General features: G+C 43.7%; 1 protein-coding gene across 3 annotated transcripts in view; it reads left to right on the top strand.

The window, feature by feature from the left end:
• Positions 1 to 26,176, top strand: part of KIF18A (kinesin family member 18A) — a 109,700-nt gene that overhangs the window by 5,292 nt on the left and 78,232 nt on the right. For all 3 annotated transcript variants that reach the window (XM_006111516.5, XM_006111514.5, XM_006111515.5), the window contains exons 5-6: positions 9,538 to 9,648; positions 20,789 to 20,986. In XM_006111516.5, the coding sequence (XP_006111578.1) occupies positions 9,538 to 9,648; positions 20,789 to 20,986 (309 nt within the window). The remainder of the gene's footprint in view (positions 1 to 9,537; positions 9,649 to 20,788; positions 20,987 to 26,176) is intronic.

The following is a 26,176-nucleotide window of genomic DNA, read 5'->3' as shown; positions in this document are numbered from 1 at the left end:
CTTTTACACATGTGAACAGAGTTTACTAGTATATCCCATGGGCTAGTTTGCCTTCGTTATATTAACTGCTCTTTAGGGATGTGATAATGCGATCCAGGGGTGGGGAACCTGAGGCCCAGGGCCAGATGCAGCCCCAGTTTTTTTTGTCTGGCTCCTGAAGCTCAGGGTCCCCTCACCTCCTCTTTCCCCCCCCCCCCCCCCCGGCATTGGGGAGCCCATGCTGGCACTCCAGTCCCCCCGCTATCACTCATGGGATTGGAGCACACAATCTACTAGCCTGGGCCCCCCTAGGCTCTGGTCTGTGAGGGGAATGTAGGGAGTGTCTTTCTCCTCAGTGAGGGGCCACAGTAAAGGTTTTTTACTTGTGTGTGGCCCCTGACGGACTTTTCTCTGGGTCAGTGGCCCTGACTCAGTTTCCCCACCACCTGATGTAGTCAATTAACCAATAAGCAAAAGTTTATAGATTAATGCTATAGACGATACACATGTCTGTCCTGTCTGTCTGTCGTCTCTTCCATCCCCCAACCACCACCAGCCCGCTGTTAGTAAATTTTTTAGCAGGCTGGCCAGTAGCCTGGATCAGTCCTGGCTGGCACCAGGTCCAAGACCTACCACTGTTGAGGCTCTGCATTTAAAGTGTATTAGGAGTTAGGCAGGCAGTCAGCCCAGCTCAGTTCCAGCTTGTGCTGGGTCTTGGAGCTCAGACCCCTCCTTCCCCAGACAAGGGCTACTGCCACCCCGCACTGCTGCCTCTGCATCTGAGGCAGCAGCATGGGGCAACAGGCAGCTGGTCCGAGAGGGGAGCTGTATTTTTAAACTAGCTTCCCTTGTGTACCAGCTCCTGCCTGCCACCCCATGCTGCTGCCTCTGCTGCAGAGGCAGCAACGTGGAGTGGCAGGGTGCAACTCAGGAGTGGGGCCAAAGCGCACTGGCTGTCGGCCCCACCCCGGGTACTATAGAATAGTTGAGTAACTGATAAGAATTCATGAGGTTACTCGACTGTTGAGTTAATCAATACTTAACATCCCTTCTGCTACTATAGCTCAACTCTTTTATATTTTTGAGGGCTATGAACTTTAAACAAATAAACTTTGCACAGAAAAACAGCCCTGTAGAAAACTCTGAATCTTTGAGGAGCTGAAAATAGAGGTTAAGGGCCTCAATATATCTCTAAGTGTAGTGTGCTTTGAGACGCACTGTTTTGTGTGGACTACGGGAAGAGAAATTACAGAATAATTATAATTATTATGCCTAATGATGCTGACCCAGGGGCACATTGGTGTTGATTACCATGAGAAATTGGCATTTTCAGCATATGTCACCAATTCAAATTTGTTTTACTCCAAGGCAACCTACTTTGTTGGGAAATCAAGTAATTTCCCCTATTTCCACTTTTGAAAACCTCACCATCCTCCAATCTAACCAGCCTACTAGGATTTAACTATCCAAAGTATACCCACATTTCTTGACTTGTATTCCCTTGCCAGGGTTGCAGGTATAGTAATTGTTGGCTTGTAAGGAGACCCACATAGAAATTACTAACCATGAGCATAAAGCTCCCTCCCCCACCAAAAAAAAAACCTAACCTGTTACCAATTAATGAATGAAGGTGATGAGTCTTCAGCAGTCTGACACATGATGGAATAAAAGAATGTGGTGTTGTCCAATGAATGACAATAGGGATTATTTTCTTTATTTTACAATGGATCCATTGTAAACTCAATGGATATAAGCAAAGATCTAGACATGATGATGATGTATGAAAATATATATATATTTTCATGGAATATATATATTCCTGTGGCCCATTTGGGGTTCTATGTGTGGCTCATGGGAGATTTTGTTTACTGTTGCCCATGCACAGAATAGTCGGACTCCACTGCTTTCCCTCCATATAGTCTTTTTCCCCTGCTGGTATTAGTGACACATGCATAAAGCAAGGGTATGTGAAGTGCACATTGATTGCACACAACATTGACTGTAAGAGCTGTGCATTCCCTCTGCAGCCAATCAAAGCGCTGCTACGTGTCAATCAGCATGACCTGCCAATTTCAGGTATGCAAGCGCAGTTAGTAAAACTACTTTATGCTGGGAAACTGTCTTGGTTATTACCATTATGCAGCCCACCTAAATGAAAGGGTCACTAATGTGATTCATTCACTAGCCTAGGTTACCATAACTGATACAGATAGATATACACACACGGTGCCCATTCCAGAAACATACCGGAGTCCAGAGTATAATCTTTGGTGCCCTTTTTGTACACCAAGCGGTGGAAAATGGCATTGAAACTGGGCCCACAAATGCCTGGCAATCAACATCCATACTTATGCGATAAGGTTCATTTTACAAATTACTCTGTCAAAGGGCAGCAGGTAGCCTTTAGGCTTAACTTTCTAGTTTGCTTATATCTCTTATGGGTTTCTTTATTTCTTTGTGTTTGATTGTTTTATGGGTTTTCATTAAGATAGTTTGGCTGTGACGCAAGAGATTACAGGCGACATCCTGTATGTTGAGCTAAGGCAGCGTTAGCATACATAGGTCCCAGAAACTTTCACCCTGATAGCAAAGTTGTCTCACATCTTCAGACCTTTCACTTAGGTGATAAGCTGAAGCATAAGTTCCATGTGTTAAAGCAGGTTGATGTAGGGTGTTTACTAACCACAACTTGCAACAAACCAAAATAACCAGAAATAACAAATGTGAAACCAGTGCCCTTGAGTGGTTGGGTAACCAATTAACATAACATAAAATAAGTTGAGATCACTGATGTACTAACCTCTAAGAAAACACTCCATTGTTAGGTAGGTGAAAAAATACAAATAAGGAAAAGGTGAAAATTCCCCTGCTGAATATTCATCAAGCAATAGTGTCAGTACAAAGTATAGAAGTGGCATTCTAGTCTAGGTGCAGTAGGAAGAGAGAGAGAGAGTCCTTCAGAGGTACCAGAATGATGGCCACTGGTGGTGCTGGGAAAAAGGAGGAACAGGTAGATAATGGCTAATACTTCTGGTTGTGGGTGTGTGTAAGTACAGATGTACATTCTGTAGTATATCTATCTTACTAATGGTTTTTTTTGTGACTGCTAATCATATAAATAACTATATTTGTAAATATAGATGTTCCTATAAGTGAGAGTTGCAATTGTGCACATCGTGGGTCCCATCTGTATAATCATATGGAATAAGAATCTGTCAACCCAAACATCCCCAGGGATAACTGGGGTTAAGTCATCTCTATAGTTAATACACAATCTAAAGATAGAGCAACACCAGGCAATGCAGCAGTAAAATCTTGTTGGATGGTTTGTTTGCTTGAATCAAGGTTAGTCCAACAATGACTGAGTTGTCTCTGCATCACTGGGAATGTTTTTGTGTATGGATGCAAAATGTTATCACTGAATTGAGGAGACCACTTGATAGCTTACACATCAATTTTTACAATAGAAACAAGGCTGATGAGACACTTGCAGAGCCAGGAATAAAATTGAAGAGTTGTATAGGGTGCAGTTGGTCATGCTTACACCCAAGGTTCCCTGACATTTCTTATAAGATTCTTTTTTCAGTTGCTTCTAACTTTGTCAAACTTTAACTATCTAGGTTGAAATTTTCCATGCTGGGTATCTGCCAGAGGCTTAATTACTTTTGAAAACTTCATCAAAAATGGGTTAGCTCTTAGTCAGTTTCAAGTTAAAGGAAAATATGAAACTCTAGTAGTTTGTTTGAGAAGCTTGAGCATATATGTGCTTTGGAGTAGGGACTTGAAATCTGGGCCGTGGGGGCGTCTCCCTGGTGCCTCGGATATGCGTTTTCTACCATCCCTGTTAAAACTTGATCAGATTTGAACAGACTATGACCCTCTAAAAATCTACGTTTTCACAGACTCGGGGGATGACAGAGTTTGACAGCTAGATTTTTTTTTTTTTTTTTTTTGAGATTGTATCTATACTGAAATATGCTTCAGCCTCGGGGTTCACAGACTGAGTAGGATTTTTCCCTGCAATTGCTCCTCCTTGAGTCTGCTGTGGTCAGGCACAGGAACTAAGGCTTTGTCTACACTGCAGTGTTTTTGCGCAAGAAGCTTTTTGCGGAAGAGACCTTCTGCAAAAACTTGTTGCGCAAAAGCATTTCCACACTGCTAAAGCAATATGCTTTTGTGCAAGAGAGCGTCCGCACTGCATAGATGCTCTTGCGCAAGAAAGTTCTGATAGCTGTTCACAGAATGGCCGTCAGAGCACCTGTGCTTTTTGTGATAGGCTCTTTTTGCACAAGAAACCCCTGTTGAGCGTCCACGCGCACCTTTTTGCGCAAGAACTCTTGCACAAGAAGCAGTTATGCCTCATAGAAGGAGGTATACCTGCACCGCAAAAGGCCCTCTGTTCTGTCAATTTATTGTAGATTTTCTTGCTCAAAAACACTCTTGAGGTGTGGATGCTCCACGGGTTTTTGCACAAAAACCCTGTAGTGTAGACATAGCCTAAGAGTGAAGATACTACTACTTCTCTGCATTGGGCCCAACCAATTGTAGGATTAGGAGAACACAGCCAGCCTACAGTAGTCAGGGGTTAAGAGCTGGGTTTAGGGATGGATAGGTTTAGGGGTGACTGAGATGAGACAGACTGGTAAGGTCAGGAACTAACAGGGTAAAGGATGTGTGGAGATGGGACGAGAAAGGTATGTGATTACTTCAGAGCCATCTCCTTGGAAGATGGAATAGAATCCAGGGTTCCTGAGTCTAATATCTATGCTGTCTGCACATAGCTACAAAATCCATAGGTACTATTAGGGATGTAAAGGATTAACCAGTTATCCAGTAGCTGTCAGCTTTACCAGCATGCTTACTGGGGTAGCCAGCGAGCTGGAGCAGCCTGCAGTTTGGTGTGACTGGCATGGCATCTACCTGCCCAGGGTGTGGCCAGCCTGGTCCAAACAACCCACAGTGCAGTGGGCTTGGCCCGGCCTGGCTGAAGCAACCCGTGGTGGGACCAACCATTCTAGAGAAGCCCCTTTTCTGCGGTATCCTGGTTAACCAGTTACACATAAGTTTAACCCGTTAAAAATTGGGATTTTACATCCCTAGGTACAATGTGTGCCTTGTGTCCCTCTCATGACTAACCTATACAAAGGATGACAACCTAGTTCAGGTTGAACCTCTCTAATCTGGCACTCTTGGGTCCACCAACATTTGTGGTCTGGCATGATTTTAGTTAGTCGGGTGTCCACTGGTGGGTGTGGCCAATTTTCCTGCTGTCCCATAAAGTTTGTTTACAGCCACCAGTTTGGCTCGCTGTTCTGTGCTGTTATCTAGCTCTCACTTACCCCCTAAATGTCTTCTAAGAGCTTAGTAAGCAGTGGAAGTATTGGTAATGCTGGTAGACAATATTGACCAGTGGTTCAGCATTAGTTCAGCAACTTTGGGATCTGACCAGAGAGGTTCAACCTGTCAATAGAATCTCAGAGTTACGTGGACCCGTCTACCGTCCCCTTCCCTTGGAACCTCTTACAGAGGCAGTGGGGGGTAGGCAGGAGCCAGTGCTGGGGCAGGGAGCCAGTTTAAAAGCCGCCTATCTCCTGCCTCCTGTGCTGCTGCCTCTGAATGGAGCAGGGGGAGGGAGGAGTAGCTACCGCAAAACATCTTCTGTATTGGCATGTAGGAGCCAGTCTACACAGGGAGCTGTATCAGAGGCAGCAGCACAGGCTGGCACAGGGCTCCCCAGAAGTGGGCCGGGAGCACACTGACTGCCAGCCCCACCCTAGAGGACTATCAGATAGTTGTGTAAACTGCTAAAATTTGATGTGGTTACAAAACTATTCAGTTACGTGCTATCTAACATTCCTGTATTCTATATGCTTTTTTTGTCTGTGCAGCTGCATGATTGTGTACTCGTACAGGCAGTCCCCGGGTTACGTACAAGATAGGAACTGTAGGTTTGTTCTTAAGTTGAATTTGTATGTAAGTCGGAACTGGCGTCCAGATTCAGCCGCTGTTGAAACTGACCAGCAGCGGCTGAATCGGACACGCCTGGGGCAGAGCAGCTGGGGTGCTGCTGGGTTGGTCCAGTATCGCCGCACCTCGGCACTGTGGGACCAACCCGGCAGCCCCCCAGCGGCTCTACCCCAGGCATCGGCGAGAAAAGCCTGGTCTCCTGAGGGGTGGGGGGCGCACTAGCTGCACCCTCCCCCCCCCCCCCCCCAACAGACCAGGGAGACGTGGAGCGGCTTTCTTGCCACGGAGGACGCGGGCGGCGGGATCGCCGCAGCGCATCTCGGCGGTCTGCTCGGGGGGGGGGGGGCGCAGCTAGTGCGGGGTTCCCTCACCCCGTTCGTAAGTAGGGATCCGACATAAGTCCGATCAACATAACCCGGGAACTGCCTATAATTCCAAATGAGGCATGTGGTTGACAGTTAAGTTCATAACTCTGGTTTTTGCAACTAAGGTTCTATAGCAGTGGTTATCAACCAGTAGATTAGGATTTACCAGTAGATCTTGGAGCCTCTGACAGGTGATCCTGACTGGTTTGGCCAGGAAGCTATCAAGCACTGGCACTTCAGTTGCCCCCCCTCCCCTCCTACCAACTGTCATGCTACTCCTCCCTTCTGCCTTGGAGCTGCACCCCTGGGAGCCTCCTGTTAGCTGTGCACGGTGTGGGAGGGAGAAGGGGGGCCGCTGATGTCACGGTAGCCCTCCTCCCCCCACTTCTGTACCTTATCTCCACACAGTGAGAAGGGGATGATGGGAGTTTGGCAATGCAATTTTCTCATTCACACTGGGTGTGTTTCTGTCATTCTCACTGTCCTTTCCCCTCATCTCCCGACCCAGCACATACATTGGGGGGTTGTTGTTACTTCTGTTACTGCTTGCAAAGTGGGTTGTTTTAGGTTTTTGACTGGTCTGTGCATTTCGTCATTTTCCTTTGTCTTACGCTTACATTTAATTCTTTAAGCAGTGAGTTCTAAAATGCCCAACCTGTCGTGACTGGAGTGCTTATCCCTATGGTAATTGCTGCTCCTGGAAGTGGCTGTCATGTCCCTGCACCCCCCGAGAAAGGCAGAGCAGTGGTCTTCACACTGATCAATAACAGGAAACCGTGTGCCGTAGAAGCTGTGGGCTCAGTGTCTATAGATGAAGTCCAGCACGTGGTGCCATGGAGCCATTGCTGTCCATGCCAGCTGTTTTCAGGGGTGGTGTGGGGCCAGAGCAGGAGTAAGCCTGCCTTAATTCCACTGCTCCACCGCCCATAAGCCATCTCAGTTAAGTGGTTCCCAGCCAGAGCCTCAAAAAAGGAGCAAGAAGGAAGTGGGGGAAGGGTATTTGGGTTTGAGGTAGATCTTGCATTCCTCTTAAATTGAAAAAGTGATCTTGTGGTTAAAATGGTGGGAGACCTCTGTTCTGTGGTATTGCTATTAGGAATATTAAATATCATTTAATTTAATAGTCAAGTAACCTCATTAATTCTTATCAGTTAGTGGACTATTCTGAAGTCTCTGTGGGTGGGACTGGCAGCAGCACAGGGTGCCGGGCGGGAGCTAGTCCGCAAGTGGTGCCAGTTTAAAAACCAGCTCCTCTTGTGGACCAGCTGCTTGTTGCCCTGTGCTACTGTGTCTGATAGAGGTAACAGTGAGAGGTGGCAGCAACCCATATCTGGGAGGGTGGGTTTGAGCTCCCAGAACCAGCACGAACTGCCTGCCTGCCTGCCTGGCTCATAATATACAGCAGAGCCACAGCAGGGGTAGGTTCTGGACCCAGCATGAGCCAGAACTGACCTGGACGGCTGGCCAACCTGCTAGAAAATGTACTGGTTTGGGGGGAATGTGTGTAGTTCATAGCATTAACCAATAAGCTTTTGCTTATTGGTTAATCAGCTACACTATTACATCCCTAATTGCTATAATTAACTCTGCTGTCTTAAGTGGCAGAGGTCTGAGCTGCAGGTCTAACCATTCTCAGGTGAGAATTACCTATGTGGGAGTCAAGATGGTTAATGGAATTTCTGTTTAAGAAATTATGTACAAAAACGAATGCTAGTGAGATTTCCCTTGTAAGCTTAGTGCATGCCTGTTGTGTATATGCTTTATGATTGTCTTTACATGATCCCATACTTTTCCACAGGACCCCTGCCTAGTTCTTTTAAGTGAATGGATTGAGTGAGTAGTTAATCAATATTTTTATGTGCCTCGTTCTTAAGTGTATGGCCTTGGGCCTTGTTCGTCTGTGTGCTATTCAAACCATGCTTTGAATGCAGAATTAATTTCTTCAAGGGCTTTCCTATCACATTCATTCAGGAAAGTATCTGAGTGTTTCTTAGACCTCAGGGGAATAATAAAGATAAATTAAAATGGCATAGTCTCTTTTTATGTATAGGGAACCAATGTATGGATACTTCAGCATCAAACATATATGGCTCACTTTGGGTGGCCAATTTAAGATTCTGTCTGATTTCCCCACCCTCCCATTCGGAGAGCTTATAGTGCATTTGTTCAGAGCATAGCTGTCACTGGTTTCAGTTGCATCTGTGATTGCTTAACATGTCTCTAAATCTCCCCCAATATCTCAAGTCGGAAAACCTAGAAAATGGGGAACACTGAATTTGTGAAAAGTTTGATTTAAGTGACTTGCCAAGTATCCCATAGGAGCTCTATGGCAGATGCAGGGTTTGAACAAAGTTTTCAGGGTGGCATTGAAACCATAGGCATGTCCTTTTTCTTCCTGTAGTTTCCTCCCTGATTCTCTAACCCTTCCCCCTCTCTCCCCCCCCCCCCGCCCCCCCAGTTTCTGCAGCAGATGAGGGGGGATACTAGAGCCAACAGGCTCATTCATTTGATTCATTCAAATGCCTAGATTCATTTCTTGCTGCCATGAATGAAGCAAGATCCTCTTGAAAAAAATAGTATGTGAGCCTATAATTAAAGACCTTATCATAATACATATGCAGAAAGGACTGAAATTAGGTCACATGGGAACCCTTAAAATTGGCACGTTCTAATTTTTTGAGAAATTGTCTTTGTAGCTGTAACTTTCCTTAATGTATTTCTGTGTTTGTAATGAGATCTGTCTATCTCAAACTGTGGGACACGTCCCCTTTGGGGACACAAAGGAACTTTGGGAGTGGGATGTGCAGTCAGGACTGGGTCAGCCTTCACAGGGTATGGGAGAGTACTACAAGTTCCACCTCCCAACTCTGCCTTCAGCCCAAGCTCTTCTGCTGAGGAAGCCTTGGCTGTGCAGTAATGGAAGAGTGGACAAATTCCCCTAATGACAAGACTGGAGAAGTTTGTCTGCATCTGTAAACTTACTCTGTTTTTATTAAAATAGATATACAGTACTTATGTTTCAGAAATTCAAAGGTTTTCTTTTCCTTAAGAAAAAGCTTTCTTATAAGTGACTTGGTTTCAAAAAGAAAATTCCTGTGTGTGTGCATGCAGGCATGCCTACTTCAAGTAATTCCTGTTAGGGTGAATTTTAAGCACATTAATTATTTACCAACTGTATGTACAGTCTGTTCTCTAATTAAATCTTATAAAAATTATTAATTTGTAGCCTAAATGTGCAGAGGAGATCCTTCAGATGCTGGATTATGGAAACAAAAATAGAACACAGCACCCCACTGATGTGAATGCCTCCTCTTCTCGGTCTCATGCTGTCTTTCAGGTAAGCAAGTTTAGTGCTGATATCTGAGACTTAATGAGCTTGGGAGAATTTAATTTTTAAGGTAGTTAAGCTTCAAAATGGCTGACTGGTAATCTTGTTTTATTAGCTTGGGTAAGAGGACAGAAGTACTGTTTTTACTGTTTTCAGTTTATTTGCTTTTAAGTTTATTTTAACTTGGTCTATATTGTCTAGTTTGCAACATTTTGGGGTATAGTTTGTGCAACACATTATTTTAAAAAAATAAGAGTTTCATTGTTCATTTTTCCTCCCATGACTCCTTCAAAGAAAGTTCCTCGGGGATAGATTGTCTATACATTTGAAACATAGCTTGAAGCTTCCGCGATGCTTTAAGGAACTGATATGAGAAAACAAACAAACACATGCCCACACCAAAAAGCATAAAATATGCAATACTGATAAATCATGTCTGAATGCAAACAAGTGAGGTAAAAGTAAGTTACTGCATTTGACAAAAACATTAACGCTTAACATGACTTCGTGCCCGTGTATGCTTCCCCCACTTGCTTAGCAAGTACCTCGTTGTTAAATGTTACTTTAAAATTGCCTGAATTGGTGAATACATTTTTTTTTTTTTTTTTTTTTGTTCTTCAACAAGGCAGATTATTGTGGTACTTCCTGTCTTTTCCAAAAAACATTCTGGATTCTGTTGATGCCCTTGAGCAATCGGTGGTGAAAAGTATCACCGAAGTATGTGTGCATAAAGTAAATTGACTGTTTTTTAACAAATACGCATTTTTAAGCATAAAAAGTTAAATCATTTGGGAGTCTCTGTAAATGGGATAGTTCAACACTGTGGAAGCACCACTAAGTTAAAATTGATTCACGGCATCAGTTTAAGCGGCGAGGAGTCCTGTGGCACCTTGTAGACTAACTTCCACTACATGCATCTGAAGAAGTGGGTCTTTGCCCACGAAAGCTTATGCTCCAACACTTCAGTTAGTCTATAAGGTGCCACAGGACTCCTCGCCGCTTTTGCAGATTCAAACTAACACAGTTACCCCTCTGATACTTGACATCAGTTTAAAGATAGACTTAAGTTGTCTAAAGCCGGTGTGCTTCAATTTCTTTGAACTTGGTATACCTCAGGAGTTTATGGAGTAGGACTAATGACCCACATCTGGAATAGTTTGAGTTGGGTTCCAGTAATATAAGCACGGCAGGTGGGGAGGGAATAACCATTTAAGAATGTTTCTAGGTAGCTTTTTGCCCAGAGTTAGAGATCAAATTGCTGATCCGATGCAAGTCCAAAAGATCTTGGTGCATGAAACACACTAATTCTTTGGGGAACTAGGGATATGAATGACTAGCTGATAAGCAAATACTTATTGGTTAGTCGACTAGTCATTTCTTTCCCCCCCCCCCCCCCCCCCACCACCGCCTTGCTGCCTCTATCAGAAAGAGGCAGCAAGTGGGGGAGGGAGGCAGGGAGAGGAGGCACTTCAAAGCAGCAGTGCTGCATGGAGCTTGGGGCCAGACCCTGGGCTTCATGCGGTGCTGCTGCTTTTAAACACCGCATGAAGCTTGTGACCAGATGGAATGTCCCCGGGCTGCATGTATCCTTTCAAAGTGGCAGCGCCGCATGGAGCCCGGGATCAGCTGCGGATTCCCCTGCTGACTCTAGGCTCTGTGCAATGCTGCCGCTTTGAACCGCCGTATGGAGCCTGATGCTGGGCTCCCCGCAGTATTTCAAAGCAGCAGCGCCGCATGGAGCCGCGGTTCGTAGGGGAGTCCCCAGCTGACCTCCATGCGAAACACCGAAGGGAGCACGGAGCCAGTGGGGGACTGCTTGAGTCCCCTGCAAACCCCATGTTCCCTGCAGCGCTTTCACCTTTGAAGTGTAGCCACAATCCTAGGGCCGTTGCAACACTTCAAAGGTGGAGGTGCCCTATCATCTAATCAAAATTTAACATCCCTATGGGGGACTCAAATTGAGAACAGTTGAAGAAAATTAAGCTCTTAGGGTATGTCTACACTACCACCCTAGTTCGAACCGAGACCCTCCTCCAGTGTGGGCTCGACGCCACCGGAACCACCTTTGGCACTAGTCCAAGCCTCTTCGGCACCATTTAGGCCTCTCAAAGAAGCCTCAGCGCCGACCTTGGCAACTCGCGGTGACTCAGCCCCAACAAAAACCTCAGCATCAACCACTAAGCCAGCATCCTAGAAAACATCTTGTGTGGCACCGCGAGCTCGGCATCGGGCTCGATGTCACCACCTTCCATTCTATCATCACCAGTGGAAGAGACAATTCACAAACCTCCCTCAGCACAGGTGGCACCTGACCGAGGACCGGTGGCACTGGGGGTTTACAGCAGAGACTATGATTCCTGCCCTGCCACTAGAGTTCCATCCCTGACACCGTCATTGATCCGCAGTTCTCTGGGCCTTATCAGGTCTCCTCTGTGTTTTTGCAACATAGTGTTCTGGAGGGATGAGAACCGCAGGAGTGTTCTCTTCACAGCACTCCTCTCCCACTGGATCGTGGGCTGCATGTGGGCGTGATTGTGGGCTGCATGTGGGTGTGCCAGCTTTGAAATGTACAAGAGTCCCCAGTGGAGGTTCTTGTGCATTTCAAAGCAGAAGTGCATTGATGGAGCCTGGGGTCAGTGGGGGACTCAATCCCCTGCTGAACCTGGGCTCCAAGCTGCGCTGCAGCTTTGAAATGCCACGCGGGACCCTGCGTCAGCTGGGGACCCCCCCCCCCAGCTGACCCTGGGCTCCATGTGGCGCTGCCACTTTGAAATGGCATGCAAAGCCCCTTCCACCACCTGATCTCCACACACCAGATACCACACCCCAACCCTAAGCCCACTCCTGCCCAGACTCTGCACCCTACCCCAACCTTCTGCCCTGAGCCTCCTCCCAAACCCCTTGGCCCCTGCCTCCTGCACTGCAAATACCTCCTCTCCAGCTGCAGCCCCAGCCAGAGTCCTCATCCCCTCCAACCTTGAGACCTCTCAGCCCCACTCCTGCCACAGATTGTCCATGTGCAGAATGATTTGTGTGATGTACACTTACATAGAGATGATTTGTCGCATATTATTCCTATATTGGTTAGGGATGTGAACCATAACTGAGCGATGCTTACCGGGTACTAGTTAACAGGTACCCAGGAGCAGCCCTACAGTGGTTAGGCTGGCAGCAGAAGTCTTCCCCTGCACGAGGGGGCAGGGGAAGGCAGCAGTGGCAGCCCAGCGTATGGGGAGGGTGGGAGTGGGATCCCACTTAATCAGTTAACAGGTTAAACCTACGGTCTTGCAGTCCTAATATTGGTGCACATCACAAAATGTATTCCACCCATGGACATAAAAAATTAGAGGGAACACTTCCTCCCCTTCATTGTAAAACACAACTAGGAACATTATTCCACTGCAACATTATTATCCTACACTTCAGGCACTACATGTGAGTCAGGTTATAGGAGGTGGGGTAGTATATCGGTCTCAGTTCAGGAAAGCTGTTACCTTAACAGCGTAATGACCACACAGTTCTTTTATAAGCAACCATGTGTTCTTCAGGTGAAAGCATTACAGCAAAAACCTATTAAACAATAAAAGAACCTAAACACATGTAAAAAAGGGTACCGGAGGTCACCCTAACTCCAATATTAGGCTCTGGTAAGTGTCAGTCCTTCAGATCCCACAGCAAGGTTCTTCGGAATCATGAATATTTCAGTCTAACTTTTACACAGCTTGCGCCTTTAAATGTGGGGTTATTTCAGCTGGTGGTCTACAGACAAAGTCTTCCCCTTCAAGGTGTAGCATCAATATTCTGGGTTTTTGCATATCGTGAGACAGGGAACTTGTATTCACTCCCTAAGATATTACCCAGGAAATTTCACACTTTTGTGCCACTTGTTTGTTTGGTATGCTCAATATATTCCTTTGCAACTCTAGGTCTCTCTTCTGAAACATACCACTCTGGCCCATGATACTCTTTTCTCTGAAAACATACTTAGTGTGCAGTGACAGTCAAAAAAGCAAACAATGTTAGGAATCATTCTCTATCCTTTTTTTAACGAGAAAATATCTTATTGCCTCTATGTAAATCCATTGTACGCCCACATCTTGAATACTGCATACGGATATGGTCGCCTTATCTCAAAATAGATATACTAGCATTGGAAAAGGTTCAGAAAAGGGCAACAAAAATTATTAGGGGTTTGGAACAGGTCCTATTTAATACAGTAGATCCCAAAGACAGTTAAGTTTAATTCAATAAGGTCTCCTAAGGATAATGCCATTGTGTCAGCTATGTCAATTTTCTGCAATAGAAACATTTGTGTATGAGGAAATGAAGACTTAAGGGGGATGAATTTTTTACTGGAAGGATGTGCCGGAGGTCTGTGGATTTGTTGGTGTGTGTGGTGAGGGTTTTCTTGTTTTTGTTTTTTAGAGGGGGATTAGGGGTTAGGAAACTGGTCCAATCTTCTGCATGAGGGAGATTACCTGTACCACAGCCTAAATGATTACTATTTCCTACCAACAATGTATGCTTTCCTATTAAAAAAGAACAGCTTGGAAATTCTATGGCAATAAACCCAACCCTTTAATGGAGAGTTATGGTTGCTTGATTGTATGTCATCCCTTTCCAGAACTGAGTTGAGGAAAAACTCAACCAGCAAGTACATAAGCAACTTTAACTTCGACTTGTTTCACCAATGCCTTAATTTACCCCATTAACATACAAAGTTTTAGTATTACCTGTTCTGTTCATTCCCCCTGGGGCACCTGGCATTGGCCACTCTCAGAAAATAGGACACTGGGTGAGATGGAGCTTTGGTCTGACCTCATATGGCTGTTCTTACATAGGATTACGTGCAACCTTATGAAAGAAGAAAAAAGAAAAGTTGTCTCTATCAACTTCTCTTTACTCTCTTCAAGTAGTTCCTCAGTATGCACTGCATGAACTTGTATTGACATTGACTCAGCAGAAGATAGAGGGAAAGTGGCATGGTGCCTTTTCCCTTTTGTCCTTTAATAATGTTAGATGGAATCCTGTGGAGGGTCAGCCACAAAATCTTTAGAAGGAGGTGAGGTAACGGGCTGTTTTTTTGTTTTATTTTTTATTGAACCAACATCTTCCTGAAAACTTTTTATCAATTTGGTGATAATTTTGCAGTAATATGTATGGTCTGTTTAAAATTAACTTAAAGGAATTTGTTTTATTTAAAGAAGCCTTAAGCTGTATTCTGTTGTTTTGACTACCTCAAACAGAAATGTCTGAATCTGGAAATGCCCCTTCTTTGCTTAGCAAACAAAAAATGTCACTGCTAAACACAGAAGTGGTATTTCCAGATTTAAATGTTTCTGCTTGAGGTAAACTGCCATAGTAGCTGTCTAGATGGAAATTGCAGCTCAATTAACTCAGTAAGTACAGTGACTTGAGTCAAACTATTTCAACATGAGCGAAAGTGGAAGACTAAGTGACCGAAATCATAGGTATTTTGAGAAAATGTAAGTAGATGGCAAAGAGTCTTCAATGCAAAAATTTGTAAAGGGAGTGGGAAAACAGACCATATTAAGACCCACTTTACAAAAAGCAATTGAAAGAACAGACACCACAAATACTGACTTTGGTTAACCATATGCAAATATTAGAATATGAATCAGGATGAAAGTATTGATAACATTTCATTGCCACTTTTATGTACAATCTAAAGAAAGTCCAAAAAAAGAAAGTTGGTCAAAGACTGGGAAGAAAGTGTCATGTTTTGAGTTTTTTTCCCAACCATAAATGGACATGCTTTAATAAAAAACTCCAGAACTGGGGAAGAAAAAAGACTAGAAATTTACAGAGGGTTTTTTTTCTGCCTGTAATATTTCAGTTGAGCATCCAACTGTCAATCAACAGTCAGCTATCAAAGTCTAGGTTACAAAGCACCCACTGGAAAGGATGACAGGTGTACTGTTGGATGTGGTTACTGAAGTTTGAAGGTGGAAGACAGTAACAAATTACATGGGAAAGCATTACATTAATGCCAAATCTATTGAGGAATGTGTATAATGATCCAATGATAAATAACTGCACATAATGGAAAACTGTGGTTTGTGTCAGCAGTTGATACCGAAGGCAATAAGATTAGAAAGTACTGTGGTATGCTGGCAACAGAAGTCAAGACACTAGGAAATGAGCTGTACAATAGCTTTTAAGAACTACTTAACGGACAATGAGAGAGAGAGAGAGAGATGCAGAAGGATGAGAAATGGTTTGAAACAAGATGGTAACACTTTGCTTATGTATGGATGTGCATCACTTTGGCTAAATCTCCTTGAACAAGACCTTACACCAAGTGATTTGAACAGGGTTGTAGATTTACCAAAGTATTTTTATAATCACCATCTGCCTGGAACCTCATAAAAGAATTCCAAGCTTCTGTAAAACCTCCATTTCTAGTGACACGCGATGGAACAATCAAATGACTTGCCTAGACATATATGTTAAAAATCAGCCACACTATCTTCTGATTGTGAATGAACCATGAACGTCAATCTTCCCTGTCCCTTCCCCTCACCCCCTGGGGCTGGCGCGCAGAGGAGTGAGGTGTCTCAGTTGGGGGCCACATCAGTGAGAGTTGGAGGTTTGGGGAGGAGTTTTTTTTGCTTCTCACTTGTGTGGTCCCCAACTGATTTTTCTGTGTCAGTGACCCCCATCCCAGAAAAGGTTCCCCACCCCTGCCATAAATAAAGAAAACATTGAAACCTTTTGTGTTGGACATAATGTTTTGCTTGGTTTAAAATTAAATTTGATAAACTTATGAGTTAAAATGCTTAATCTGCTTGGTTTAATTTAAATTATTATTCTCCCCAGCTGCAGCACTAGCAAAATGGCTCTGGTGTAATTATGTAATTAACAGTGAGTTTCCATTAGCAACTAATAGTCCGTGTAAAGTTTTGCATTGCCACAGGTGGCACGCCACTTCTGAAAGGTTGCTGACCCCTGTACTAAACCAAATCCAGAGGGATACATCAGTAATTGCTGTTGTGTACAAAGTATAGTTAGATCTAATAATCAATTAAGTGCTTGCACCACACAAGGCAGAAGTTTCATGAAATTACTTTTGTAATTACTCCATGTTGGTAACCTTCTTCATTCAAAATATGCAGGAAAGAGACTATCTGTTGAGCAGGAAGAAATTGCTGCTCATTCACTTCGATATGCCATCAAAGAAAACGGTTTGCCTTTAATACGGGAGAAATCTGAAGAATGCTGTTATTCCATCTGAGTTTATAGAAGCGGTGTTGCAATTGCATGATTGTCTGGCAAGCATAGAACAAATGTTTTAAAACTTGGCATACATCCATTCAGAACTGAAGTATAAACTCAATGTATCCATGTGAAGGGGTGTTTTAGGCCCTCTGGAATTCCCCACTGTCCTACACCCTGTACCGGAAAAAAGGCTGGAAACTGAGGTCCTCCCTTCAGCCTAGAGAAGCTACGAGGGAGGCAGCCAGTCAGAGCCTAGACTGCCTAGGCACTGCAGGGCCTGTAGAACTTGGGTCCTGGCTGCAACCAAAGAAGGAATAATGCTGTTCTTGACTGGCTGAGGAAGCTGCAGCAGCTGGACAGAGCATTCAAAGTCTGGGAGACTCCAGAGTTACAGACTCACAATAGAAATTCTGCTGAAGCAAGGGTGGGATTGAAAAGCTCTCTAGACACATGGCCTGGGTGAGAGAGCACCTTGATGAGAAGAGCCAGAGACTTGTTAGCTCACCAGATGAATCCTAGAACTGGAAGAGACTTCAAGGGATCAAGTCCAGTCCCTTTTGCTCATGGCAGGACCAAGCACCATCTGTAGATCATCCCTGACAGATGTTTGTCTAACCTGTTTTTTAATATCTCCAATGACAGAGATTCCCACAACCTCCATAGACAATTTTATTCCAGTGCTTAACCACCCTGCCAAGAAATGTTTCCTAATGTCCAACCTAAACTTTAAGGTATAAGTGACTAACATTTTAACTGAAAAGCAGAGGTGGCTGGATCTGCTCCCAGGGAGGAGGCTTTACTAGGGCAGTGAAGGCTTCTTCTCGGGAGTGGGGGACAGTACGGGCTGATGGGGCTTTGCTGCAGGCTCTGTAGTATAAAGCTAAGCTTTATACTTCAGCGCATGTAACTGCTGGGACTTTCTCTAACTTAAACCTCCCATGGGTTTAAGCCCATTGCTTCTTGTCCTGTCATCAGGGTTTAGGAGAATCATTTTTTTCTCTCCTTGTTACACCCTTTTTAAGTACTTGAAAGGGCCTGTGAGAGAACCTTGAAATAACAGGGCAGAGAGGTTACTCAAGGAGACCTGGCAAGACCCTGCTGTCACGTGGAACTGGCCAAGGACTCAAAGAGCTGTTGGAACGAAGTGGGATGCAGCACTGGACACTAGTAAAGGAAACAGGTGGCTTATAGTCATAGGCTCCCTAGGTTGTCTCATGTTTCCCCACAGACAAAGTGGGGAGGAGGCAACAAGTTTTGTTTGGAGCCTGAGATTGGCTTTAAATGGCCCAAGAGATGGGACTGAGGACTTTGGGAGGGGCCCACCTTTTCTCGCTTTGTTTCATGTACACCTCGCTTGTGGCTCAGCTGGAGGGCTGAGTTACAGGAAACGCATCTGAAAGAAAAACTATGGGCACAGAGCACTGAAAACCACTGTGCATGGCATGCATCTAGCCAGCAGAAGGCACTTACGAGTGGCAAGCGGCCATGCCTTTTCAATCCACATCAAAATCAGTCCCCGCTGCAGAATTCTGCTGGGCCAAGGAGATGTGGCTGGGTAGTTGGCAACTCTGCATGCTTCTGATTGCTTAGTACTTCAGGCCTACAATTCTGCATTATTGTCATTCTCTTACAATGTTTTCAACATGACATCACTTCCTTGAGTAATAACGAAAATATTTAGTAAACATTCTAAGTATTCAGTGTCATCATTACTTGTATTAGAATTACACCCACTACCGTCTTCCACTTTTTGTACTATCTTTTGTACAATCTGGTCAACTCTTTCAAACTTGTCCCAATTTCAGTAGGCAAGAATAAGGCCATGTGTTCACCAGCTACTAAAGAATGGTTTGATCTAGCCAGAAATGTCCACGTTTTCCTGCTCAGGGAGTATAGCCTCCATAAATGACACGTCTACTATGGACATATGTTTGGATTATCTTTTTTGGTAGAGTTTATAATCAACAGCTCAAGATGTTTATAAAGTCTGTGTTGTACAAGTGAAGTGAATCACAGATTCCATTGATGGGTAATGCCCATTGCATCCAGTTCTTCTCAAGGGACAAGCAAGACTTGAAATCACTGACTGTCTTTCTTTGGACTTGGATCAGAAATTCTTCTGTGAATGCCCTCTGATATTGTTGATGGAGGACATCTTTCTGAAAGTGAATTGATATTTACCCAAGGTGCTGTCCATTGCTCCGGCATGACAGCTTGCAGTTCCTTCCTGACCTCCAATAATTGATTTTGGACCTGTAAGTACTGCTTTCTGGTTTACTTGAATCTCACATTTGAAGTGTTTCCACCCATGTCAGAAACTTTTTGGATCTGCAACTAGTATTTTGGATTGTTGAAACCATTAGAGCAGGTCTACATTTTAAAAAGCTGCAGTGGTGCAAAAAATGAGTACGGGATCTTTTGGAAAAAGGGTTTTTTTTTTTTTTCCTCAAAAGATCCACGTCTAGATGGCGCTTTCACTTTCAAAAAACCCTTTTTCGAAAAAGCGTTTGGATGCCATTATGCAAATGAAGTGCAGGATATTTAAATCCCTGCTTCATTTGCACTTTCAATTTGCCTGGTTTATATCCCTCTTTTGACAGAGGGATGCAGTTTAGACAGAGTGTAAGTTTCCAATAAGGGGAAATACTGCAGAGGAGGCATCAAAAGCAAAGGAAGTTACTAACATGCAGTTGTAGTTCTTAGTGTTGCCTATTGTAGCGTATTCATGATCCCCGTTTTCTCAGACACCTGAGTTAAGTATTCCTTGAATTAGCACGAGGAACCGAAAGGATTTGGTTTCCCTTCCTTTTTTTTATACCCTTAGAATCCCAAGAGTGTGCTGTCTTTTTGGAAGAGACATTACATTTAAAATGACAATTGTATTGTATCTCTCTATATATTAAAAACAAAATTCCTGTAGGATAACAAAGTGATGTCATTGTGTCACCAGCGTTGCTTTGCCCCCAGCTAGAGTTTCGCTCCAGGCAGCTCCTCTGGCCCCTGCCCCTCTACGGTGCTCTGGGAAAGTGGCAGACGTGGCCTCCTCAGTGCTTTTCACACGTCTGCTGTATATGGTGCTCCCTTCACCTCTCACCCAATCCCTGGGGCAGCAACAGATCCATGCCTGCCTTCTGGGGGATTTTTAAATGTCTGCAGCAAGGTGGCTCAAGGTATGAGCCCTCACTCCCCCACGCTGAGACCCCGCATCCCTATCCCCAACCTCATCACTCACCCATTCCACCGAGATCCTGTAGCTCCAGGCTCTTCATTCATATCCCCCAAGCTAAGACCCCCCCACATCCCCAGCCCACTCCTGCACCCTTCCCTCTGGTCAAATATCTACCCCCCAGCCCGCTTATGCCTCCTCCCCTGCTGGCCAGACACTTACCTCCAGCTCACTCCTGCACGCTCCCCCTTGGCCAGACACCTACCCCCAGAAAAAGGGGGATTTGTGAGCATAGTTGTTACACTCTGTGGCCATGAAAGCTGCCAGAGAGAGGGGGGACTGGCAATGGTAGCAAGCATGGATCACAGCCCCCTAGTTATAAGATGGAAAAGCCATTTTAGTCTGAAGCCTGCAAAACTGATTTGAAGGTGTGTTGTTTCTTTAGCTGGTAAATTTGAATTGTCTTCCATTATTACATAAAGTAGGAGAATAGGCAATATTATGACTTGTTGGATGTAAGCAGATAGTCTTTTTAATTATTACTCTGTCCCTCTTCCCTAAATGGCAGTTTCTGCTTAATATTTCATTATGTGGGGATTAACAACTTCAGGCAGTAGTAAACAACTGCATAAACATTTTCATGGAACTATCTTTATAATGTGGAATTATATTGTCCTCTAAATTAGAACTATTGCTTGGAGAGAGGTTGTGGGTTTTTAATCTTTGCCATTTTTTTCTTTATAGATTTATTTAAGGCAGCAAGATAAAACTGCAAGTATCAGTCAAAATGTTCGTATTGCCAAAATGTCCCTCATTGACCTGGCAGGGTCTGAACGTGCCAGTGTCACAAATTCCAAAGGAGCTCGTTTTAGAGAAGGTACCAACATTAATCGCTCACTGCTAGCTCTTGGAAATGTCATTAATGCCTTGGCGGATCCAAAGGTAAGTACTGCTTTGTTTTAAATACAATAAACATGCATGTGTGTCAACTTTTCCTTACACTGTTTAATATTATATTCCCTCTAGTTAAAAAGAATACAACCTTGTGCTATATGTCTTATGTGCCCTAATTTCGAATTTTTTTTAAAATCCTGTGACTATGAAATTGACCCAAGTGGGCCATGAATTTGGTGGGGACTTAACAATAATTAAATAAAATTTGTAATGCTGCTGTTAAAGAATATAACTGAGAATCACAGAGCTTGTAAGGCATATATAACAAATCAAACACGTTCAGAATGTGATGAACATCTTACTGCTTTTGGTGTTTTATTACCATCTTGAGCAAATGTGGTTCTTCACCCATTTGTTATAAAATGTTACTTGAAAGGTTTGTCAAGTCTGTATCCTACAACCTGTTCACAATTGTGATGTGATCCTGCTACTTCTTGGCTGCTCTTTCTGAACCATTGTGGTCATGCTGTTTGGCCATTTCTTCATTATATTATTTTCCTTTAGCATTTTTATCGGTAGCCATGTCATGTAGGTAGCTTAGTGAAATCCATGCTTAGCTGACGGACTTTTTTCAATGAAGAAATGACATGTCTCCGTTCAAAATTTATAACAAAGATGAATCAAACTGTCGAGGCTCATTCCCCGTCTGGTACGATGAAGTGGGGGCCCGCAAAATTACTCCAAAACCTTATATTTCTAGGCTTTGGTATAAAGCTTGCCCCAAAAAATCTTAAACCTAGATTTTGGGGATAAAAATCCACTGCCACCACCGAAGTAATGGTAAGAAAACAAGGAAGAGATCTTGGGAAATCTCTGCCCTGAAGTAAAACCAGGGCACACAAATTAACCAATACCAGGTTAATAAAAAAGAAAGAACTTTTATTATCACCACAATACTCCTGTTACGAGCATAGTTGGATTGGCTAGATAATAAGAGCCACTAATCAATAAACTCATGGGGGATTTTCCCATGGGGAACAAAACTTAGTTACAAAAGAGAGAGAACCCCATTTCTAAATGCACAGACATCAGCTTCCCATTCCCAGACCATATAACAATAAAACCTAATGGATTTATCTAAACTTTACCCTACTTACAGATAATGAAGAGTCTTCTTGGAGAGAGACATGATGTCTGTCTTCCCTCAGTATCTGGAGAGAAACTGCTCAGAGACAAAGGAGGAAAAAAAAACAAAAATTCCTTTGTCCCAGTTTGAAATCCCTATCTGCATTTCTATTGGCTGACTGCTACCTGGCTTAGATACAGTTAACCCATTACTCCCCAGGATGCTGGCCATGCCTCATGACCATGACAAACTATCTTTCCTATCTCTTCTCCAAACTCTTCCAGGATATTCAGGGAGGCTTATATGAATAAATTAAATACAAAATGTGTACAGTGCTATGCCCATTCATGGACTTTGGGGGGGGGGGGCAGGATCAAGGTGAGATCATATGCTACCAAATATTACCCAGTACCGAAAAAACTATGTATTCAAGCCTATTCTGGACAGACAGGAGTTGGGGCAGCAAACCAAACTTAAAATTTATTTCACCAGAGCCATTTCTGTGACTCATCTCTATAGCATGTTCTTCGCAGTTTGTAAGTCTGCCACTTACTTTAATCCACTCATTTCATTTATTCAGCTGTCCACTCAATTCTAGAGCCAGATCAGAAGTTCATTTCAGGAAGAAGTCCTTTTACCCTTATTTACTAAAGTGTCTTCTTGAGGGTTCTGCAGAAATAGCCTCATGAAGGAGGGGCAAAAAAGTTACTATTAATGTTGTCTAAATGGATTGTCATTTCCTGTCCCTATTAGCTTTCTCTTTCTTGCTTCATTGGATTGCTACTGGTAATGGTGATAAAATAGAGAGGGTGGCTATGGACAGGATTGTTTATAACTTCATTGAAATTTAGGATTGAGAATTGAAGGTTGTGTGTCTGTGCTGTCATTACAGTGGACCAACAGACATGGTCTGTATCCAGTTAAACTGCTTTAGAATCTTTGCATGATTGTGAGTGCTTGTGACGTCTACCACAATGGAAGGCCATGTGTGGGCTGGAGCCATTTATGATCTCTGGGCAACTATATTAAGAAAACTTTAATTTGGTTGTGAACTGTAGGTTCCTGAGCTATATTGTAACTTTTAGTGTCTGGATCAGTCCAGTTGCAACATGGAGCAAATAAGAGACCCTTTTCTCAAGTGGTCATAATGGTCATCTCTGCCATGGAATCTGAACTGCTTTTCCTGCATCCCTCAAAGCAACTTCGATGTGAGGCTAAAGCACTCTGAATAGCAACTCTTCAGTTTGTGCTGAGGCTGATCCACCTTTCTACCACTGGCCATCTACTGAGGCACAAGGAATGCATTAGGGCCGCATTTCTCAAACTATGGACCCTGACCCCTCAGGGGGTCGCGAGCAACTTAGAGGGGGGTTGCAGTATCACAAAGTTTGAGAACCCCTACATTAGGGGATAAATGGCTACTTTATTACCTGTTTCCCTGCGTGAATGTAGGAGTCCCTGGAAGAATACGTAATGAGATGAACTGAGTGCAAGGGGAGTGCCTGTTGCAGAACGCCTGTTCACTCCCTCTGACTGTCACCCAACAACAGAGAGGGGAAAAAGCAGTAGTCAAGAAACAAACTCTTATAGTGCCCCGTTTTTCTGTGCCGAGCCATGTTAGAGACGTCTAGGGGGTGGTGTTAACTTGGGCGAGCTGGCTATGGATGTTGATGTAATGTGAGGTGGAAATGTACTAATAAAAAATATACTTTTTTTTCCCCAAATACTGTTGTTACTAGGGATGTTACCATGTAGTCATTTACAGGCTTAATCAATAAGCCTGGATTTATCGGTTATTCCTAATGATATATACTTCCCACTCTTGCTGCCCCTGCATCAGAAGCAGCAAGGGGGAGGGAAGGCAGGAGCCAGTGCCTGTGGGCAGTCAGCTTTTAAGCCTGCTGTCTATGCATGTCAGCTCTGCGGAGCCACCTGCCCCTCTTCCCCTTTGCTGCCTCCCACAGAGACAGCAGCATGGAGTGGGGGCAGGCAGGATCCAGTATGCATGGAGGAGGCAGCTTTTAAGCTAGTTCTCCGTGTGTGCCAGCTTCCACAGAGCTGCTTTTCCCCCCATGCCCCTCTGTGCTGCTGCCTCTGATAGAGAGGCAAAAGGTTTTTTTTGTTGGGGGGGGGGGAGAGACAGGCAAGAGCCAGTACATGCAGGACTCAGCTTTCAAGCCAGTTTCCGGCACGTATCCGCTCCCATGGAGCTACCTGCTTCCCATGCTGCTTAAAAGCTGGCTCCCCACGAGCACCGTCTCCCGCAGTCCCCTCCTGTGTGTAAATGTGTAACCACTTTAAAAAATCCAGCAGTTACACAAATACCTGTTAGTTAACATCCATAGTCATTACTGCTCCCAAATCCAGCATAGTTCTGTAGTGCATCTCCTAGAGCAGGATCTAATGAGTCTACACTTCAGGGGGATAGACTTGATATTGGTGTGCTGCACACTCTGTGCCTTGAACATCCTTTTTCTTTTTTTCTTTGCTTTGCTTTTGTTTAAAAAAAAAATTGAAGTGTCTCTTTAGCAGGGAGGGGAGAAAACCGTAATATAAACTTACTAGCTAGGGAGTAAGACATGTTTGCCAGCAAACAATTCACAATGTGAATATGGAGACCACTAAGCAATAAGATCTGTAACAGTGTCTTGAGAGCCTAAATCAGAACCCACGCTGCTTCTCACAGGAAATATACCTAGTTATCTTCCATTGTTTGCTGTGTCTGGACATTGTGTGCCATGACTTGCAGAGGCTCAGTATTTCTCATCACGCTTGACTATTGATTGTTCTTCAGTTGTGAAGTTTTGTTTCTTTCCATCTGCTAGAACAAAGAAAAAAGGTTATTTTGTGAGCGGGGTGGGAAGTTTCTCTTCTTCCACTCACCTTTATCAACCCTTATCCTCCAGCCTGCCTGGTGGTTAAGGGAGACTGGTCTCTATTCTACTCATCTGAGCCTTTGGGTTTTTGAGTTCCAGCATCAGTAAATAATAGACGTGTTTTTTGACAATTTCACTGCTCAGTTTGTTCTGAACAACAGTAGAGAAACTGATCCTGCTTTTGCTAATTCCATTCTGTTGTTGCGGCCTTGCAAAGCTATGAGCATAGCAACAGAGACATAAAACCTGTCTGCATGTTAGGAAGACAATAATGCATATAAGCTTATATTTGGTTCACTTTGGAAGGTTATTTTATAGACATAACATTCTGAGCCAAAATCCTAGTACAGTAGACTTCCGATAATCCGGAACCTATGGGACCTAGGTGGTGCCGGATTATCAAATATGCTGGACTATCAGGAGGTACTATAAGCTGGTTTTATATATATATATATATATATATATATATACACACACACACACACATACACTGTATACAATATATACTGTATATAAAGTGTTCTTAACCCTTTTTATTGTACATACTGTATACAGTATACTGTAATATTTTAGTTTTTTAAGCCTTTTTTACCCTTTTTGCTCAGTTCAGCTGCTGCCGCTGTTACCTTGTGACTCATTTTTTGCTGAAGCTCACTCACTAGGCTCTTGCCATTTTGATGCTGGACTATCAGGAGTGCCGGACTATTGGATGCCGGACTATCAGGAGTGCCGGAGTTTTACTGTACTTATAATAAATGGGAACACAGGCAAAAACAAACTTGCAAATTGTTTGAAAATTATCAGATAGTGAGTTGCCACATCGCAAACAATAGTCCATATTCCAAATTAAGGATTTTTGGGTCCTTTCACTTGTGTAGTTTGAACTATACTAGAACTATTTTGTTTCCCCCCCCCCCCTTTTTCCTCCCCCTCCCGCCCTCATGCTATTAAATGACCACTTTTTTTTCCTCTTGGCCCTACACTCAGGCAAGGAACTAACAGAAATCTGAAGCAACATGCTGCAAATTACTCTGATATTTTTTTCCTCGCTCATTTATACTTAAGCTATTTGATATATGCTAAGCGCTTAGCATTCATGTTGGGTGGTTCAGGACATGTTCCAAAATAATTAATCTCTCCCAATTAGTAACCTATTTCTGTATAAATGGTATGGGTTTTTTAAGATCCATAATTACTGTAGATGTGACAATTGGATTTTCTTCTACCACCTCTCCT

The sequence above is a fragment of the Pelodiscus sinensis genome, chromosome 5 (genome assembly GCF_052426305.1).
Source record: "Pelodiscus sinensis isolate ZL-2025 chromosome 5, ASM5242630v1, whole genome shotgun sequence".
NCBI classification, from domain to species: domain Eukaryota; kingdom Metazoa; phylum Chordata; order Testudines; family Trionychidae; genus Pelodiscus; species Pelodiscus sinensis.
Note: the sequence above shows the minus strand (reverse complement) of the source record. Positions and strands in the feature narration are given on the sequence as shown.